We start from the raw sequence: 20,569 nt of genomic DNA on the forward strand, positions 1-20,569 counted from the left end.
AAGAGGGGCGGGAGGAGGTTGGGAGGGAGATCTGAAATTGCTGGGGACATCTCTGGGAGTAGCAGGAGACCTGGGACAGGGGAGGCTCCTGGAAGTCAACGGTGGTGACCCTAGTTGAGACCCCTGGCAGCTGGGGATATAGAGACTGAAGGTTCCATCTCCTGTAGCCAGGAGGGGTTTGCAGTGGAGGGAGGGAGACATCAACCCACACACAAAGTCTTTGACCCCAAATCTGCCCTGCCTACATGATAGACAGGGATAAAGATTGAGGGGATGATCAACCAATGACTGGCCCATCTTGAGACCATGGGAGAGAGCCATCACCTGACACTGTTAATGATACTTTGCTATGATTGCAGACAGGAGCCTAGCATATCTGTCTCCTGAGAGGCTCCACCCAACAGGTGAATGAAATAGCTAAACATTAGATGGAGTTCAGGGAGAGTGGGAGATAGAGTTGTACAATCTGGAAGTGTCAAGGACATTAAAAGAAGATTTACAGAGTCAACTAGCCTGCCCATGGGGGTTTACAGACACTGGACCACCAACCAAAGAGCATGCATTGGCCGGGCCTAGGTCCTCTACATATTTGCAGCAGATGTGCAGCTTGGTCTTCATGTGAGTCTCCTAACAATTGGAGTAGGGACTGTGTCTGACTCTGTTACCTGCCATTGGATCTCTTCCACTGCTTGGTGGGCCCTCAGTGGGAGAGGATGTATTTAGTCCTGCTGTGACTTGATGTCCAAAGGCAGGGTGGTACCCAAGCCGGGGAGGGGGGGGTGCTTCTGTTTCTTTCAGATGAAAGGAAGGGGGTAATGGGAGAAGGGGTTTGTGAGGGTGGGCTGTGATCAGGATGTAAAGGGAATGAATTAATTAATTAATGTAAAAAAGAAATGGGGCTGAGCAAGCCAAGGGGAGCAAGCCAGTGAGCAGCACCCCTCATTGGTTTCTGTGCCTGCTTCTGTCTTCAGGTTTGAGATCTTGTCCTAACAACGTCCTTCAGTGATGGAGTATGGATGCCGAGAAGCATAAGCCAAAGAAACCCTTTCCTCCCCAACTTGAATTTTGACATGGTGTTTCATCACAGCAAAGGGAACCCAAACTAAGACAGAGACCACATCGGGGTACTCTGCTAAGGATTCCTAAGACCTAAGACAGGATATCATGGCTAGGAACTTGGACTTTCTTGTATAAGCTAGGTAAGACCGCCTCTCTATGATTCCCACTGTCTGCCCAAGTAAGCATTGCACAGGCTTGTCTCACTGTGCCTCAGTTTCCTCATTTGGGAATAGGATAATAACCACTCTAAGAGGTGTTTGAGATTAGAAGAGTCCATATATGTGTATAATTAGAAAGCACTAATAAATACCTACTCTTAAGAAAAACTGTATAAAATTCCTTTCTCGTGGCAAGTCATGATAGTTGAGGTTTTTGTTGTTGTTGTTGTTGTTGTTTTTTTTTTTTTTTTTTTTTAAAGCAAACTGACCACGGAGGAAACAATATCAAGAATATGGTATTGGGATCTGGGAGCTTTGTTGAGTGGGTACATTCGTGTCCTGACTAACGGATGTCACACTTGTCTCAATGCTTTTCAGTTGGGTGAAAGGAACCAGGCAAGGTCGTCTCTTGTCGCTGTAGCCCTTCCTGACCTTGATGATGCTGTAGCCCTACCTGACCTTGGAGCTAGCGTCGCTAAGTTCGGCCACCTTCTATGCTGCTGACTTAGGTTTTCATCTCCACACTTGTCTTGAGCTATAGTTAGTCATCTATGTGCTTTCCTCACTAGATAAAGTCTCAGAGGAGACAGTGCCTTAGTCACATTTTAAAAATTATATAGTGCTTGGGCTTATGCATAATAGACATATAATAAGTATTTATTGAAAGGGTTTTTTGAAAGTATAGCTTGCTAAACAAACAGATAATTATTATCACTATTTCTCTTCCTGTAAGCACCACGGTATGACTTTATAGGGTATAATTACATGGGTGTTTGACAGGAGTCTAAGTAGGAGCTTTGAGTGAGGTTAGGATGTGCAACCTAAACACAGAGTATTATTGACGTGCTCATTTCTCTCTGTATTACCCCTTTACATTAAAACACCATGCATTCAATGTAGCAAGAGTTGTTCTAGTTCTATTTGGGTCATATGTGAAGTAATTGATTATTGTGGGTCTGCAAAAAGCCTTCTTATCATCCCATGTTGCTCCTACGAGATAAATGAAGTATATGCAAATTACTAATTAGGTTCTGATCTTAGTTCCAGACCCAGCGTGGGGATTTACTTATTCATCTTTTTGTATTTCAATCTTTCTCTGTCATGTGCTTGCCGCCCCTTGCCCCTTGAGGGGCCGAGAGAGCACATGAGCACATTCCACTCTCTTCTGTGTGGAGAGCAGGCACTTCCAGTAAGAGGTGGGCTCATTGAAACATTGGCCTCTGAATCACATTGAAAATACAGGTGGAGATCCTGGATCTTGGTTTTACATGTTAGGTGAATTTTCACGTCTTGGGGTAATTCACAGTTGTGAATTTCTGCGGGACAAAGACGAGTTATCGGGCCAGTGGCAACGGCTCAGACCTGCTCTAGTTTTTATGACTAAACTTGGGCAAGTAACCTAGCCTGGCTCTTCTGTAAAACTAGGATAACAACAGGTAGGGTGTCTCTAGATTCCTTGAGAGACTTCTGTTCATATGCTCAAGAGGATATTATGGTATGTTTCAGTTAGAGATCCTACTGATGTGATGAAAACCATGGCCAAAGCAACTTGGGGAGGAAGGGTTTATTCGGCACTTCTAGATCATTGTTCATCATCAAAGGCAGTCAGGACAGGAACTCAGACAGCACAGGAACCTTCGGGCAGGAGCTGATGGAGCTGTGGAGGAGTGCTGCTTACTGGCTATGCTTCCTCTGGTCCACTCAGCCTGCTTTCTTACAGAAACCTGGACCACCAGGGATGGGCCCTCCCACATCAACTTCTAAGAAGATGCTGTACAGGCGTCCCTGCAGCCCAGTCATACACTGGCATTTTCTCAATTCATCTTCCCATTTTCCTCAATGACTCTAGCTTATGTTGAATTGACATAAACTAGCCAGCACATGCTATTTGTGCAATTTTGTTGTTAGGTAAGTGATTGAACTGACAATTGAAAGCTATATACCCCATTAGAGATACAGGTGACTAAGTTAATTTTAGGTTTTTAAAAGTAACTTCAGAGACAGTGTGTGATTTTAAAGAGTAAGGAAAAAGGACTATTGGAAATTATGAATTTCTTAATGCAGTTTTGAGTGTGTGATGTATGGATGTTTCCCATAAAGGTTTTAGTGAATCATGCATTTTTATGTCAATTGACTTATTTGTACATTCTGAAATCACCTCTTCGTTTCATTTAAAATACTAAATTTTAAATACTAAATAAATCGAGACGCTACCTATGCACTTTCTTTCAGAGAACACAGCTTGAAATTTGCATCAAAATAAAAAAATTAAGACTGCTTAATTAAAACCTTGACACTACCAACCTCTTCAATTATGCGTTAAGGAGATGGGCACCCTGGGGATACCAACTTAAAATCCGTGTGCATTTTGAGTGCCATTAGCACGCGTACACGCACAGCTCTCTGAAGGGAAGAAAAGAGCTTTCACAGAAAAAAAAAAACCTAACATTTCTCTTGAGCAGAAATTATTTTGCTTTTTCAAAGCAAGGCAAGACCATGCCTGCTGCCACCCTAAACAGTGCTTCCCATATTTTCGGGGCTTAAATTTTCAGGTATGCTTTTCTTTCTTTCTTTCTTTCTTTCTTTCTTTCTTTCTTTCTTTCTTTCTTTCTTTCTTTCTTTCTTTCTATCTTTCTTTCTTTCTTTTCTTTTGTAAACAGTCACAAATTTTTACAATAATTGTTACTTAAAAATAGTTCTACAGTGTAGATCAGAAAGAGTAAATGCTGGAGGGGCAGACTGTTTATTTCTCTGCTTCTTTAGAGCATATGATGGTTGCAGTAAAAATGACTGCTTCTCTTCACTTGTTAACTCTTGTTGTTGTAACTATTATGTGCTGATTCCTAATTTCTTTCACTGATGTGGCACTCAGCAGCTCTTTGTTCTCCTGCCTGTCCTCTCCCTTTCTTTGTGTTTCAGGGATACTGCTGCCCGCATCTGCCACTGAGCATGCGGGAAAAATCTTTCAATAGATTCTTCACTTAGGAGTTTCAGTAGTAGTACTCCACTTCTCCAGGTTTTAGTAATAACCAACAGACCCCCCAAAAGAAGGAAACTTGGAAAGGTGGTGGGAGATACAGGTGGTTGGGGTCAGATGGCCAGCGGGGCTTACTTGTGGAAAGGTAACTTCAGGGAAGTTAGCATACACTAACTTACAGAAGCTCTCGCCAGCCGAGTTAAATTCAGGACCTCGCACATACACCCAAGTTTAGAGCTGTAGCTTGCCAAGTGAGAAGACACAAGTGTTTCTGAGCAGCAAGGCACAGGATCAAAATTTAAAAGATTAGAGGCAACATCCTAGCGCTGCCACAGAGATAGATGTGCGGTATGTTTTCATTGACCTTATGTGTACAGCGCCTGAGCAAGGCCCTTCACAAGCTAGTACACCATCTGAGGATGAGAACCAGCGGTGTGGATTGTTCTCGTAGCATAACGTCAGGCTTTCCTTTGTGTTAAACCCACAAAACGCTAAGTCAACATTAACTGAACAAAACGATCAGTTCATCTGCTTAAAAGCATTTTTGTTGAAAAATAAAAAGCATGATTTCCAAAAAGTCCCCCACCCCGCGGAAAAAAAACAAACAAACAAAAAACCCAACCAAACCAAACAACAAACAACAAAAAAGCAGGGAATGTTACACCCATCCTCTTTTCACTCAGGCATGTGTGACTTTAATAGTGTAAATTATTTAACAGATGGTGCACAATTTTGCTTGTATTTGCAATCACTGTTGCCTGTTGTTCACTTACTTAAAAAGCCAGCGTTTAGAACACAGTGGAGCATGCAGGAGATGCTCAAAGATCTTTTGTCTAATATAAAAGAGCATGAAAACCAACTCTCCTTTAATGGTGAAAGACTGGTGGGGATAGTTCATATATGGCTATTTTAGACAGACCGAAGTGAACGCCCGACTCTTCTTCAGCAGCTGGCCATCCTCCCTCATTGAGAAAGGGGTTTCTCACTTTGCCTCCTTATCCTCCCCTATCCCACCATTTTGTTTCTGTGCGACCTAATACTACCCTTAGCCGCATCTTTTCAAACAGACCCAAAGCATCTGGTTTTTTTTGGGGGGGGGGGCAGGTCTGAGCATCACGCTCCCCAGACCTATTTTCACGAGGTTTCATTAGCAGGTGGCAATACCGTGAAGTCTAAAAGTGCTCTTGTAAGAGGGCTAGCCATTGGCCCTGGGACCGTTTTTCCCGGCCACAGACACCTGCTACTTCTTTAGATCCGCCTCTGGCAGTGGTCCTAGAAGTGGGGTTCTCTCGCCCAAAGCGGAGGAAGTGCGAGCGGCGGGAAGTTGAGGCCAGGTCCAATCAGGCACCTGAGGTTAGGTGGCGTGGGTGCAGACGGATGCCCAGGGAGGGTCCCCGCCGCAGGTCCCGCCTCCACGGCACAGCCATCATCAGAGGCTCCGCCCCTCGCGCCCCGCCCCGTCCCGGGGCCGCGGCTAAAACCCGGAGCCGCTAGAGCAGAGCACGGTGCAGAGCTGCTCGGCTGCCGCTTCCTCGGCCGGAGGCTGGGCCCTGGTGCTGATGCTGGTAAGCTGCGCGAGCTGGGCCCGCGTAGCCTCCTCGCCGCGGCGCTCGGGGCTCCCGCGATGATGGCGGAGCAGGTGAAATGCGCCTCGCCGGTGGCGGGCTCCGGCGCGGGCCCGGGGCCGGTGGTGAACGCCGAGCTGGAGGTGAAGAAGCTGCAGGAGCTGGTGCGCAAGCTGGAGAAGCAGAACGAGCAGCTGCGCAGCCGGGCGGCCAGTGCGGCCGCCGCCCCGCACCTGCTGCTGCTGCAGCCGCCGCCGCCCTCCGCTCCGCCGCCAGCCGGGGCCTGCAGCCCGCTCGCCACGCACAGGGCCCCGGCCAGCACGACCTCCCCGGGCCCGGGGGCGCTGGGCCCCGCGTTCCCGGGCACCTACTGCTTGCCCAGCCCCGCGCCCTCCCTGCTCTGCAGCCTGCAGCCCGCCGACGCGCCCTTCGTCTACTCCAAGCCGGCGGCGGGCTTCTTTGGCGGAGGTGGCAGCCCGGAACCGGGGACCGCAGGGACCCCGCCGGGGGAAGCCGCCACGCCGCCGTTGCCGCCTCCAACGCTGCTGGACGAGGTGGAGCCGCTGGACCTGGAGAGCTTGGCCGCCTGGAGCGAGGAGGACGACTGCACCTGGTATGGACGAGCTCCGCCGCCCCCTCCCCCCGGAGTTGGGAGGCCCAGCATGCGGGGGGCGGGGCGTGGGAGGCAGGGGACCCAGAGGCCTAGCAGGTGCCAAGCCCTGAGCAGAAGCTTTGCATGGAGGCAGAAACCTGTTTTAGCATTGTGCCTATTGGTCCGACTGGGGACTGCCATCTGCCTTGTGCTTTGCTCTTTGCTGATTACGGGGTCCCAAGCGCCTCGTTAGCCTTAAATGCACAACTCATGTCATCTTGTCGCTCAGCCCTGCTCTTTCTCAATCTCTCTCTCTCTCTCTCTCTCTCTCTCTCTCTCTCTCTCTCTCTCTGCCAGATTGTTGCTCTGTAGGCCAGGTTTACCTGCAATTTTTTTTTAATTTCTGCTTTTCAAATGCTAGGAATACATGTATGTGCAACCATGTTCNTCTCTCTCTCTCTCTCTCTCTCTCTCTCTCTCTCTCTCATCTTCTGTCCTCCTCCACTGCTTACCGTTCTTTCCTTACAAACGAACGTTGCACAGGATTGGTGTGCAGCCCCAATTTGGTCGCATCTGAAGCCGCCTAGTGATGAGCCTCTTCTCCGACATCTGCTCTCGCAGTTGAGTTGATATGCCATCTCTCTGTATTTTCATAGATAACCTTTCAGATACCGATTTGATTATTAAAGGTGTGCTGTCATGGTATGTCAGAAGCGAAGGTTTGTTAAGGAGTGGACAGAGCAGATGGAGGCGCTATGATTTTTTTTTTTTTAAATTGAACTTAGGAGGAATTTTCATCAATTTAAAAATGAAACCACATTGAAGAAAAAGTAGGTAGTTTTATGTTAACTTGATACCAGTTAGAATCATCAGAGAGGCGGGAACCTCAATAATGCCTCCATAAGATCAGGCTGTAGGTCAGCCTGTAGAACACTCTTAATGGTTGGTATTGGAGGGCCCAGCCCACTGTGGGTGTTGCCATCCCTAGGCTGGTGGTTCTGAGGTTAAATAAGGAAGCAGGCTGAGCAAGTCTTGGGGAGCAAGCCAGTAACTAGCACCCCTCCGTGGTCTCTCATTTAGCACTTGCTTCCAGATTCCTGCCTTGTTTGAGTTCTTGTCTTGTATGAGTTTCTGTCCTGACTTCCTTTAATGATGAACTGTGGTGTGGAAGTGTAAGCTAAATAAATCCTCCCCTGCCCCCTCTTCCCCCCCAAGTTGCTGTGTGTGTGGGTCCTGGTGTTTAATCACAGCAATTTTAACCGAAGACAGCGCTGTTAGAGACACTTTATTATCTAGTTTCAGAAACTTTTAGGGTTGATTGTAAGGATGATGGAGATCGGAAGCATCTATTCAGTGGAATCTGGTTAGCTGTGTGTTTCTGCTCATGAATGAGTACTTTTTGGAGGAGACAGGTGCCTAAGCCCCTGCTGCTTGCTCATGGAAGGCTTGTCCTTGGAGTATCTTCTGCTAGGAATTGCTTGCTTGGTTGCTAGACATACTCTAGGGGTGTAGACATACCCCAGGAGTGGTTGGATAAAATGGAGTGTGGGTTCATGCAAGGAGGTTGAGCAGTGTTCACATCGGGGTAACAGTAGGATGAAGAGTTGCAGCCTTTTGTCTTTGTGCTTTTATTTAAGAAAATCAGATTTTTATTTTATTTTATTTTTTCATTTTGTGCTCTTGTTACTGATTGTATAGAAGGGAAATGGGAAGTGGAGAATCTTACCGGTTTGCTATGGGGAACTACAGTCTTCCTTTTCCATCAACTCCTTACAAGGCAACTACCTGTAAACTTCCGTTGCCAGTTGCTTTGATTTTGAGGATTAATAACTTAATCCTATAATAGACCTTTCGTGGGTATCCTCTGCCTTCATCTTTGACTTTAGGAACTGCAGGTATCTTATGGTGTGCATGTCTAATGGCTCAACACTTCCTGGAACTTTAAGCCATTCTTTCTAAACCACATGTTGGGGTGGGGGTACAGCCTAAATATAGTTCAGCCTGAGTATAGTATTGGAAAATGGTCTTGCAGTGGCTTTTATGTTTCAGTAATGCCTGTCAACCCTTATGCCAATTTCAAATAAGTTGAGCTTTTTATTTTTAAATGATGATTTATATAAACAATGGGAAGAAATTGGCTTATAATCTGATAGAAATGCAAAGGAGCAATCCCTTTAAATGTGGCGTATTTTAAAAATTTATTATTATTGCTGTTGTTGTTGCTGCTGTTATTATTTTGTCTTTCTGAGAGAAGATATCACACTGTAGCCCAGGCTGGCCCTGAAGTCCATGTCTTACCTTTTAGCTTTCTGAGTGCTGGGATTTCAGGCATGAGCCACCATGATGAGCTCTCAGATTTATTATGGCATTGCTGTTTATTTGGTTAATAATATATATATATATATATATTATATCATATATATAATATATATATATGCTAAATATAGTTTATCACAGTTATCCAACTATCCAAGAATATTGTTGTCTAGCTTTTACTCTTTTTACTTATAACATAAAAAAAAAGTGTTGAAATGCGTCTTAAAAAGTGCTATTTAGTAGGATCAGCATATTAGTCTTTAGTGGTTTGAAGCAAATCTAAATTGAAGGAAGTTTACCTTTACTCATGAAATATGCTTGTCAGTAATAAGAACCGACCCTTCGTTGCTTTAAAACTGTTTCTGTGTCCATACAGCATGCTATTTGTAGAATCCCTTCTTTAAACATGGAGGAAAGCCCAGGTGGAAAAACAGAGGGGTCGTTAATCTTAGTCGGAGGCACCGAATGATTTTGAGGTCACCTAATTTACAGAATTTAAAAAGAATTTTAGATGTTATTTTTGTATGAAAACATCACGTGTTTTCTGATGGAAAAGTAGCCAACAGGACTTACTTTAAACCTTTGGAAACCACCTGCTAATGTTTCCAGAGCACTCCAGGGACCTGCATGACTGTAAAGTCTTCATGTCCCCAGCCTGGGGTGCCACCGCAGTGTGCCTTTCCATAGGCTGATAGGTTTGCAGCATGCCTCCGTCATTTCTTATGTGCCATAAGGCACAGCTGGAGTAGGACTGTATAGTCTACCCTAAAATGCCTTGCCAGCGCGTGGTTTACAAACATCTCCTCCAAACACGAGGTTTGCCTCTTAACCTTTTAGCAGCGTCTCCCAAGGAAGAAGGTTTTATTTTTGGTAAGGCTCAATGGCACCTCTCATTCTTCTGGATGGTGCATGATTTCAGTCTTAGAGATTATAGTGAAGGGGTGTCTGCTGACCTTGACCTTGGGGTACAGGGTTTCACCTATGGTTTCAGTTTCAGTTTGGTTTTGTTTTTGAGTTAAGCTTTGGACACTGTGACATCCAGAGCTCCCAGTTTTGTGCATCATCTGTTCAGAAGACCCCTGCCCTTTGTTAACTGTTCTGCACTGGGAATACTCCGGGTTCTGCGCTTGGTTCCACTTGGGGTCTGTAATTTTCCAATTGCTGTGTTTACCTACATGCTGCCATAAGCTGACTCCATCAGTGTCACTGACCAGCAGGTGGGAACTCCAGCCTTGCTGTTGTGTGGCTCTTGAAAGATCAGTTCTATGTTAACACATACACTCAGCCCCTCCGCCTCCCCAACACCTCACTAGGATTTTTATTGTAATTCTTTTTCTTTAAATTATAAAAATAACTTTAAGGACAACCTACACCTTAACAGTATTTAGTCTTCCGACCATAAACCTGGTATATATCTCCCCATTAATTATGTGTTTAATATCTCTCAGAATGATTTTGTAGTTTCTTTTGTATAAATCTTGTAGACATTTTTGTTAGATTTATGCATGGGTTTGACAGTTTTGAAAATGCTCTTGTAAATGGGAAAGGGCGAACGTGAAGGTATCAGTATGTACAGGAGCAGAATTAAGTGCACTAACCAACATCCCACAGAGCGCGCTCCTACACTTACTAGTTTTAAATCGATTATGTTCTCTGTGAAACCTATGCATCTGTGATATATAGATAAAGACAGATTTACTACTTTTTTGGTCCAAATGTTCTTAGTCTGTTCAGCCTGATGCCTGTGGGAAATCTTCTATCTAAACCAAGAGCCCAGTGTCCTGACTTTGCTCTGTGGGAAGTGTTAGTCTCTTACCATTAGAATGTTACAATGTCTTCAAATAGCTTGTCAGTTGGGTTGAGGAAGTTTTCACTGGGATTTTTTTATTTTTATTTTTATTTATTTTTTATTTTTTATTTTTTTGGCTGTTAAATGCTATTTTTCTTTGTCTATTGAGATCATCACACGACTCCCCCNCCCCCCCCCCCCATTTTAGTTACTATAGTGAGTTACACTGATGCTCTAATGTTAAACCAGGCTCTCATTTTGGGAATAAACTCCATGTGGTGATGATGAAGAGTCTGTATGTGAGGTTCAATTTCTAAAAAAATTTAGACTCTGCATCTGTTCCTGAGTGATGGAGGTCATTCAAGATTCCACCTCACCCCCATTCCCAGTAATGTTTGTGTATGGCTATAGAGTCAACAAAACATTGCCCTCATGAAATCTGTTAGGATGTTGTCCCTCCTCTGTGGCAGAGTTTGTAAAGAGTTGGTCTTTTGTTCAGGTGTTTGGTAAAATTCAGTAATCAACCTTTCTGGCATGAGCCTTTCTTTGTATGTAGGGTTTTTTTTTTTTTTTTTTCTTTAAAATTTTACTTTTTAACTTTTCTCTACATCTCCAATTAATTTACTTTTCTATGACCATCACCCAGATGCCATTTGTGTTTTTGTATTCCTGGATTGGCTTAGATTGGCATGGGTTGTATCTGAGGCGTGGGTATGAACCAGGCTCTCAGTCAAGTAGAACGGTGGAATTTCCATGATTGGCTTAGCTCAGAGCATCCTAAGTGTGTTCTTGACATCAGTGGTGCCATCATTGCCTGGGAACTTGTTAGGCATCCAGATTCTTTCAACTTACTCTGAATCTACTGACTCAGAAAGTGGGAGCTGCTGTGTGCTGGAGGATTTGTGTTGGAAGCACTGAAGATGAGAGCCCATAGCCAGCCTAAACTTCGCTTGCACTGGAAAACAGCAGCACTGGACACAGCAGGCGGCTGCAGGCAAGGGATGGTGGAGGGGAGTCTTACCCACCTGTGTGTGTCGCAGGGTAGGGACAGCATTAGGGAAGAGGAAATAGTGGATTAATGGAGATTTAGTGGATACAGGACTGTGGGCCACATTCCAAGAAATCTATGATGTATTGCAGCTACCGTGAAGTGAATTAAAGAGATGTTTTAGATTCCTCATCTGTAATAGGAGTCAGCTGCTTTGTATGGCTGGAAAGACAGGTTTTCTACTTTTAAATGATGGAATATCAGCAGTCTAAAGAATGTAAAAGTTATTGTGTATATATTTTTGAGACAAGGTCTCACTAGGTTGAAGCTGGAGATCTATAAAGATCATGTTGACCTTAAACACGCAGATCTACTTTCCTCTGCTTCCCCAGTGCTGGGACTAAAGTTTGCAGGAATGAAGTCATTGCTTTTTTAGTTAAGTTCTGATGACGGTGCTTGTGGGCTGCAAGGGGGGAGTTGAGTAGTTGTAGCAGTAATTGTGCTTCGAAGCCAAGGATCATAACTGGCTAGTTCCTCATAGAAATTGTTGCCAGTCTCTAAGGTAGTCAAGGGAGTTGCCAAGGTAAAACACATCCTCCACCTCTGTGGGCCTCTGGTCTCACTCTGATAGGTGGCAGTCTTGTCTGATAGCGAGAGGGTAAATAACGAAGTTTGATGTGTCAAGAATGGATGCTCATTAGAATCACAGTAGCTTGGAAGGATACTGTTGCAAACAAGAGCCATGGCTTTAATTTCTAGGCTTGCCAAGTGATGTCTTAAGATAACAGTTCAGTTAGCAGAGGCTTCTCTCAGAGCTAAGGGGGGATTTTTAGATGTGTTTTTGAAGTAGTTCTCAGCAGGCTTTGGAAAGTAACCTATTCTATTTGGGGATATCTGCCTGTTAAAAATGCTTCTTGGTACTTTGAAGCAATCAAATGTGGCTCTGTTTCTATGGGAACGTTCAATGCATGCTGTTTTCCTCCTGAAGAGAGGCACTTTCTGTAATCTATATCATGCCTATAATGTAGATTTCTTTCTTTTTTAAGGTTATATGTTGGCTCTTCAAAGACATTCACCTCACCAGAGAAGTCCCTGAGTCCTTTGCAGTGGTGTAGACATGTCCTAGATAACCCAACTCCTGAGATGGAAGCAGCCAGACGCTCCCTGCGCTTCAGACTGGAGCAAGGTACTGTGAGTGTGTGCACTCTCTTTCTTCAACCTCGGACTGTCCTCTTGGCTTCTGTTTCTGGTTTGGGAATAGGCTTCCGCTGATAAGCTTTTAAACTGAGGTACAGGTTCTTGATGCATGTAATCCCTCGGTCCTGAGGAATACACAGTTCCTTAGTGAGGGCTCTGCTCAGAGGCTCAGGGGGACTACCATTAGCTACAGTTTTAGCTGATGATATGGATCATATCCTTTTTTTTTCCTGTTTCAAAAATGTGTCAGTAAGTGAAATGAGACTGTCTTCATTTTCCTAAATTGGTAATTAGGACCTGTGGCTCAATTCTAAGTCAAACTGGGAGTGTCCTGAGGTCTGCTCTGTTGTGTTCCTTCCCTGTTTAGTAGGATGTATGACTGGAAGTCCTAACCTCCATATGCCAGAAACTAATCCTAGTAGTGTATGTCCCATTAGTTAACTGCAGAAGATGCATACCATACACACACACACACACAGGCCGAGACAGAGAGACGGAGACATATAGACAGAGACATACAGACAGAGATAGACAGATTGACAGAGACAGAGAGGCAGGCAGACAGACAGAGACAGGCAGAGACAGACACAGAGATAGATAGATAGATAGATAGATAGATAGGAGATAGGTAGGTAGATAGACAGATAGACACACACAGAAATAGACAGAGACAAAAGACAGAGAGAATTGTGGGAGAAACAGATAAAGGAATACGTGCTCTGTACCTCCTTCCTTCTCCTCTGTGTTCAATACTTCGAGGCTGTAATAGTTTGACCTTTCACCTTGTTCTTTAACCTCTCGGTGTCCCCTCACTTTCCAGGAACACTTTTTCTGCCCATGCACCACTGCATCTCAAATCCTATTTGAACTTTTGAAAGCACAGGGCCCACTCCCTCCAGGGGAAAGAATGTGTATTCGTGAGGATGGGCAGAGGGCATCTGCGTTGCTGAGTCAGGAGCACTGCTCAGGCCCTCTGAAGGTTAGACTCTGCTTCTCAGGCTCTCCAGGGATAATGGATGGTTCGAGACACTTGAGAGGAAGACGGGCTAGGTAGAGGGTTTTTTGCCTGGTAATTCTACAATAGTCAGTACTTCATGTTAACCAGAGGTAGGTCTTTCATTCACCTGCAGCAGTGAGAAGGGTAAAGTTGAGGGTTTGAGAGGTTTGCTAAGCAAGAAGATACTTGGGTGATGGGGTCAGAGTTGGGGTCTCCCTGACAGCAGGGAGCCTGTCCTTAACAGTATAAATTCTGTACTGCCTGTTGTATTGGGATGGCCATAAGTTAATAGTCACAGACATCTAGCTTAAGTATTTGGGGAAGGTGGACTTTAAGACATCTGTTTTGTTAACTATTGGTGTATTGATAGCAAGTTGAAGATGCTCATAGGGACAGGGATATGCTGGGAGAACACTGGCCGTTAGTGCCCATGCTGTGGCTATACCCTGATGTCCAGAGAATCTAGCATCAGCTCCTGTCCTGCTGAACAAACACCAGGACTCTCAACAAACAAGCAAGTCCCTGTCCCTCACCTTACTCAGGTAGGCTTACGGCCTTACTGTGTGGACACTTTGATGTATGGGTATGGTTTGAAACAAAAGTGAAATGAGATTCAAGGATTGCAACACTTTAGCTCAGACATCAGTAAACATTCTTCTGCAAAGGGTCTTGTAATAGATAACTTGAGCTTTTCAGGCTACACACTCTGTTGTGACTGCGCAACTCACTTGTCACCCAGAAGCTACCATAGATGTCAGATTACGTAGACAAAGTTGTGTTCCAATGGCACCTCATTCGTTGACACAGATTCGAATTTCAAGAGATTTTTTTTTTTTCTGTAATGAAACACTCCCCTCAAATATAAAAAAAAAAAAAAACTGTTCTTAACTGATAGATATCAAAGAGACAAAGGAGGCTGGATTTGGCCCACCATAGCCATGGTGTGGCAGTCTCTGCATCAGGTGATTGGCACACAGTTAAATTACAGGGTTGCTTTTTGAGTCAGAAGAGAAGCTTTTAGTAAATGTAATATAAATCTGATTAATATTTTTGATCAGATGTCTGATCATCTAATTTTGCTTTTACTGGGAAATAGGAAGTCATGTGGGCATGCAGTGAAATCAGACAGTTTTATTTGTGCTTTAGTTTATTTGAATTTTACAGAAAACATTTTAGGTAGAAAACTAATTTTTCAGAAGCAAAACCAGTGGCTGACTAAATTTGTTTATTAATCTGCAGACTTTTGCTGTGAGACTAAATGCTTTTGTTTCAAAGATCTGTAATTCCTTAGAACTTATTGATTTGAGCTGAAGACCTTGGCTGGGGTGGAGCTGAAAGCATTGAGCCCCTTGGTAGTGTGCCGCCTGGCAAACATCAGACCCCCGGTTCCTCGCCCCGTGTTCTGCTAGAGAGAGTCTGTTTATTGCATGGTCACTTAACAAAGAGCATCGACTTCATAAAATGATCTTTTCAGCTTGAAAAATATTAATCGTATGGAATTTCAGAAAAAGACAGCTGATCATCTCATACTTTCTTGCTTATTTTTCAGATGTATTATGCAACAGACACTGTTCATTTTTCTGCTTATGTCTTAATTTTTCACTTGTTAGATGGCTTGGGATGAGAAAAGGCGAGGAAGTACAGGGGGCTGAACTTTGAGGGTGCCATGGTCTGTGTATCTTTGCCTCAGTGGTTGGGGACACTCGGAGTTCATAGGTTAATATTTCCCAGAGGATGTGGAAGGCCACCTTCAGGCCAGATGCTGCAGTCACTGTAGCGCTGGTCTTCTTTCTTACATGTTCTTTACATGTCTACTGCTTAAAATAACATGGGCATTTTAGAATATTGTCCTATATTTGGGGCATTATGAATTTTTCCTTTAATTCCTTTGTGGTGCTCATTCAGAGTCACTTCTAACCTGGAAACTTTAGCTGCACAGACACTTGCTGCCTTACTTCTTTCTTTATGAGCTCCTTACCCCCGTCCACTTCCTCTGTTCTTTCTGGGTACTCTTGATGGCTATGCGTTCAGTTTCCCTCGACTGATGGTCAAGATTTCTTGGTTTTTCTTTCGCTTTATCATATCCTCGATTTCCTCTTTATATTTCTCCTGGGCGTTTTAAGAGCTTGTCTTCCAGGTCGTTGCCACGTGGTTAAGTACTTCCCGTGTGTCAGGAGGCCCCATAGCGGTCTCTCCCTTTCTCTTCTGTAAGGTGTCCTTGTCTGTGTCAGGTATCTAATGAGGAGTCTGTTGGAATTTATTCAGATATTAGATTTGTCTTTGTTAAAATATGAGCGGCACTGGAGGACTTGAGTGTTTTCCTACCAACTCCAGACCCTTCCAGAGTCTTACTCATTTCCCTTGCTGTGGGCTCAATAAACAGAGTGCTGGAATCCAAGTCTGTCGTCGCCCAGTCGTTCTCTGCTCTCTAAGATGCTGTGCCCCTCTAGTTATGTGGTTCTCAGCCTTCTTAGTTCTGCGGAGTCTTTAATACAGTTCCTCATGTGATAACCCCCAGCCATTTTGTTGCTACTTTATACCTGTAATTTTGCTGCTGTTATGAGTCACAATGTCAATATCTGTTTTCCTGTGGTCTTAGACAACCTGTGTGGGGTCGTTTGACTCCCACCCCAAAGGGGGTCACCACCCATTGGTTGAGAACCCCTGCTGTCGTCCGACGTCCTTCGTCTCTGTCTTCCTGTTGGTCTAAAGCTTTACCTTTTGCCCTAATGTGGTTTTGTAGAACAAAGGGATTTCTACCTAGTCTTTCCTCTTGAAAACTTACTGACTTCTAATTAAAGGACTTTTTTTTTTTTCTTTTTGGTCAGTGACAGCAGAGGTGAGAAGTATGTTTTAGCTGATATGTTCCTCAGTGCAAACACTAGAATCACGTGAGCTCCCTGCGTTTTAGAAGTTTCAGTAGCTCTAATGCAGCGTCTTTTTGTGTGGATGTCATTTCTCCCTTGGGCAGACAACAATTTCCAGCGGCAGGTTTCACCGAGCGCTTTCACAGGGACTAGTGTGCTTTGCAAAGGCAGTCGTATCCTGTCCATCACAAAACCCCAGGTAAAAGCTTGTGTTTTCTTTTCCTGTTACCTGGACACAAGGGGCTGCTCATCTGAGAGCAGGTGCTTCAGATCGTTGGTTTCTGGTTCTTGAGCGCGATGGTTTTGAAAAGAAAAGTGCTTAAAGCTTTTCTGTCAGAACATGTGAGGGGCTCTGGCCATGAGGCACCTGAGGGTATCGGGTGTGCAGGCCTCTCTTGGTCTTTCTCTTTTCTTCGGCATCAGATCAGTATTGGTGATGAGGTAGCTGTCCTGCTAAGGCGTGAGCCACTGCAGGGAGGTGTCTCCAGAAGGCTTTGTCATGGTCCGTCTCCATCTCCCCTCACTAGGCATTTTTTCCTTTTCCAGACATGCTCTTTTGTGTGGCCCAGGTTGGCCTGGAATTCACTACCTGCCCACATAGCCAAGCTGCCCTGGACCTGGCCTCCTGTGCTAGGCCGCCATGCTGAGACTGCGGGCCTGAGCTGCACACCTGTCCCAGCTTGGTTTCTCCTGGAGGCACATTTGGCTGCCCTTCTTCAGGGTCCTCTTCAGCTTAACTCTTCCAGGGCCGGTTCAGATTCTCAGTTCTTAAAGGGTGGTTAAGCACCTGCCTACAGGACAAGATCACAAAACCTGGAAAATGCTGTGAGCTTTACAGAAAGTCCCCAAGCTGTGGCTTGAAGCTGTGAGAATAAACTAACAATTTAGCCCTTTTGAAGAAAATGAGAGAGAGGAAGGGTGTTTTCTGAGATATTCTTAAGGAGATAACAATCACACTGTTGCTGTCTTAAATATTCCATTGAAATAATGTTGAAAGTAAAATAATCGCTCTTTTCCTAGTATCTCTAAATCGCATGTCTATTGGTATAAAGGTAGTTAATAAAGGCTGGAGTGACTTTTATTTTTTTGAGCACTGATGTCACTGTACAGCCTTAGGGAAAACTCTGTACGTGATTCCTTGGTCTGAAGATTGGATGGAGAATGTTCTCTCTTCAGAGGAAACCTGCTTTGTTCATTCTTAAATTTATGACCTTTCTGAGCAGATAAAGGATCTGCATCCCAACGTTATCTTGACTTATCAATGCCCAATACGACTTTTAGCACGCTTTAAATGTTGGCCGTTTGGCTTTACAGTTGACTGATTTGATGCATTTAGTTTTTCTTTTTTAGATGTACACACACACCAAAGTTTTCATTGAACAGTTGGTATTGTCAGTGACATCCTACTCATCAAGACGAAAGCCCACAAGTCATATGGTGGTGCTCATTAAATGTGAGCCCCGTGGATGATGCTTAAATCTGTTTTGTTCACTGCTGTAGCCCCCTCACTGAGAGTAGTTGCCATGGCACCATGGATGTTGGATGCTAATTACTGAATGGATGAGTCTGGGGCTAGGAATTGTAACTAGTGACTAGGTTTAGTGCTTCAGCCTTACTCAGCTCTGTGTGAGCTTCTAGTGCGTCACGTGGTAGGAAGGAGCACTTTGAAAGATGTCACATGGTAGGAAGGAGCACTTTGAAAGACTTCGCTGGGCCAGTAGAAAGAGTGAGCAATAATACTGAATATGAATTAACTTTAAAACCTATGAAGTGACGTAAACACAGACATCTCTGCTGTGTGGCTCTTTGTGTTTCGGGACTTGAACCTAACACACAGGATTCTTCTTTGCATGGCTACTTATTCTCAGAGAAGATACATGCCATTTTCTTCTTTAGCAGGGATCTGTTTATTCTACTCATGGATGAAGATGCTTGTTTGAGTTAGGGATCATAATCTAAAATATTTTAGAAGGCTAGTTAAGTTATATATAAAAATAGAAGATCCATAACTTTTCCTTAGTTTGTTCTTTCTCTTCTGATTCTAATTAGAACTGTAGGCACAAGCTTGGCATCCCTAAACTGAAAATCTGTTTATAAAATGCTCCAAAACTGTGGCGAAGGTTTTTGAAAGCCAATAAAATATTTCAAGTAGAAAGTTCCATGCTATAACTTTCATTTCATGCACAAAATTCTTCAAAATATGGTATATGACCTTCAGTATGTTCTGAAGTATATATGAGCAAATGATTTATGTGTTTAGACTTGGGTCCTTCCTGTTTCTGAGATCTTTCATGAATTAAAAAAAAAAAAAAAAAAAAATCCAGATCCCAAGCCTTTCGGATAAGGACTAGCCTACCCATCTCTGAAAGGTGCATCTCTAGCCTTCTCCCCTTTTGAAATGCAAATCGCAAAACCACATAGAACTTTGCTAGGTAGGATCAACTCCTTGATAGCCTGGATTGGCATCATGATCACGGAGAAGTCAATCCGTGTCATGAGGCTGGGATGTTGACCAAATGATGATCAGAAAGCTTATCTAAGTAATTTGAAGTGCCTGATATGTGGCACACTTAATTTGGGTCCAGATAATAAAAGCTTATCTCTGATTTAAGGTGCTCAGATGTCTCGCTGAATCAGGACAGTCACATTTGGGGAGTATGAATGTCTTACACAGGGTAGCCCTCACAGATACCGTCCACAGTCATGTCTTGCTGTAGCCACTAGGGCCCTGTGCTGAGAAGTTGAACAGATACTGGCCTCTGTTGATCTTTGAGTGATGCTTGCCTCTGTTCTTCTCAGTTATGGTGTTGTGTTCATTCCCCAGTTGAGTCAGACAAGAGCATTTGGTGTGACCCGGTGATCAGAAAGGTGGCCTTTTCATTTGTAAAAACCACACAGATTGAGCGGAGCCATTTGGAGCTTATCAGGCATCTGTCTGCTGGAGCCTGGCCAGGGTCTCCTTGCGTGCCCCAAGATGCTATCCTGCCGGCTCAGGTTTCCACCCTTGAGGTGCTCTGCCACATTTGGAACACCAATTTAAAGCTTTGCAAGGAGAGTTCATTTTAGGTAAGCTTTCCCCAAAGATGCTCTTTCTTGTTGGAAAAAAAAAATAATTTAGAATCATGCTAAGGCTTTTTTGTTTGTTTGTTTTTTGTGCAGAGAAGGGTCTCCTGGTATGTGCATATTTCTGTGTGCTAGAAATTGAAGACACATTGCCACAGCTGTGGGGTTCCATCACATGCTCGCTTTGCTGTTCTGTTCAAAATAGCCTCCACGCTTGTGTGCCAGTTTGGGTGATGATTTAGTGAGTTGCAAATACCTAAGGACTGGGTCTCTGTTCAGTTTGCCATTTCAATTCATTATCGCCAGCAACCTGGATATATATGCCAAATGTCCTTAGATGGCCCCCTTTTCCCCCTCTCTCCCTCCCTCCTTCTTCTTCAACCAATTACATGTGTGTTTATATGGTGGTGATTTTGTTTTGCATTTCCACCAAGATTAGACAGATATTTGTTAAAATAATCAAAAACTCATGGCAGTGCAAAGTAGTTGTTGCAGTGACTTTATTATTGATTTTCTATTTTATTACTCATAAATTAAAAAAAATAGAGTTCCTCCAAGGAACTCTGTGTGTGTGTGTGTGTGTGTGTGTGTGTGTGGTGAGTCTCTGTGTATGCGTTTGTGCATGTGTGTATGGTGTGTGTACTGGCTGGTTTTGTATGTCAACTTGACACAAACTGGAATTATCACAGAGAAAGGAGCCTCCCTGGAGGAAATGCCTCCATGAGATTTAGCTGTAAGGCATTTTCTCAATTAGTGATCAAGGTGGGAGGGCCCCTTATGGGTGCTGCCATCCCTGGGTTGGTAGTCTTGGGTTCTATAAGAAAGCAAGTCAGGGGAAGCAAGCCTGTAAGTAACATCCCTCCATGGCCTCTGCATCAGTTCCTGCTTCCTGCCCTGTGTGAGTTCTGTCCTGACTTCCTTTGGTGATGAACAGCAGTGTGGAAGTGTAAGCTGAACAAACCCTTTCCTCTCCAACTTGCTTCTTGGTTGTGATGTTTGTG

At 44.1% G+C, this 20,569-nt stretch overlaps 1 protein-coding gene across 2 annotated transcripts in view; it reads left to right on the forward strand.

Moving 5' to 3' along the window:
- The first annotated feature begins 5,697 nt into the window (after positions 1 to 5,697).
- The window catches only part of Slain1 (SLAIN motif family member 1), a 52,709-nt gene continuing 37,837 nt past the window's right edge, over positions 5,698 to 20,569 (forward strand). For both annotated transcript variants that reach the window (XM_021203316.2, XM_021203317.2), the window contains exons 1-2: positions 5,698 to 6,372; positions 12,491 to 12,630. In XM_021203316.2, the coding sequence (XP_021058975.1) occupies positions 5,819 to 6,372; positions 12,491 to 12,630 (694 nt within the window). In that variant the 5' untranslated portion in view covers positions 5,698 to 5,818. The remainder of the gene's footprint in view (positions 6,373 to 12,490; positions 12,631 to 20,569) is intronic.

The sequence above is a fragment of the Mus pahari genome, chromosome 8 (assembly GCF_900095145.1).
Source record: "Mus pahari chromosome 8, PAHARI_EIJ_v1.1, whole genome shotgun sequence".
Lineage (NCBI taxonomy): Eukaryota > Metazoa > Chordata > Mammalia > Rodentia > Muridae > Mus > Mus pahari.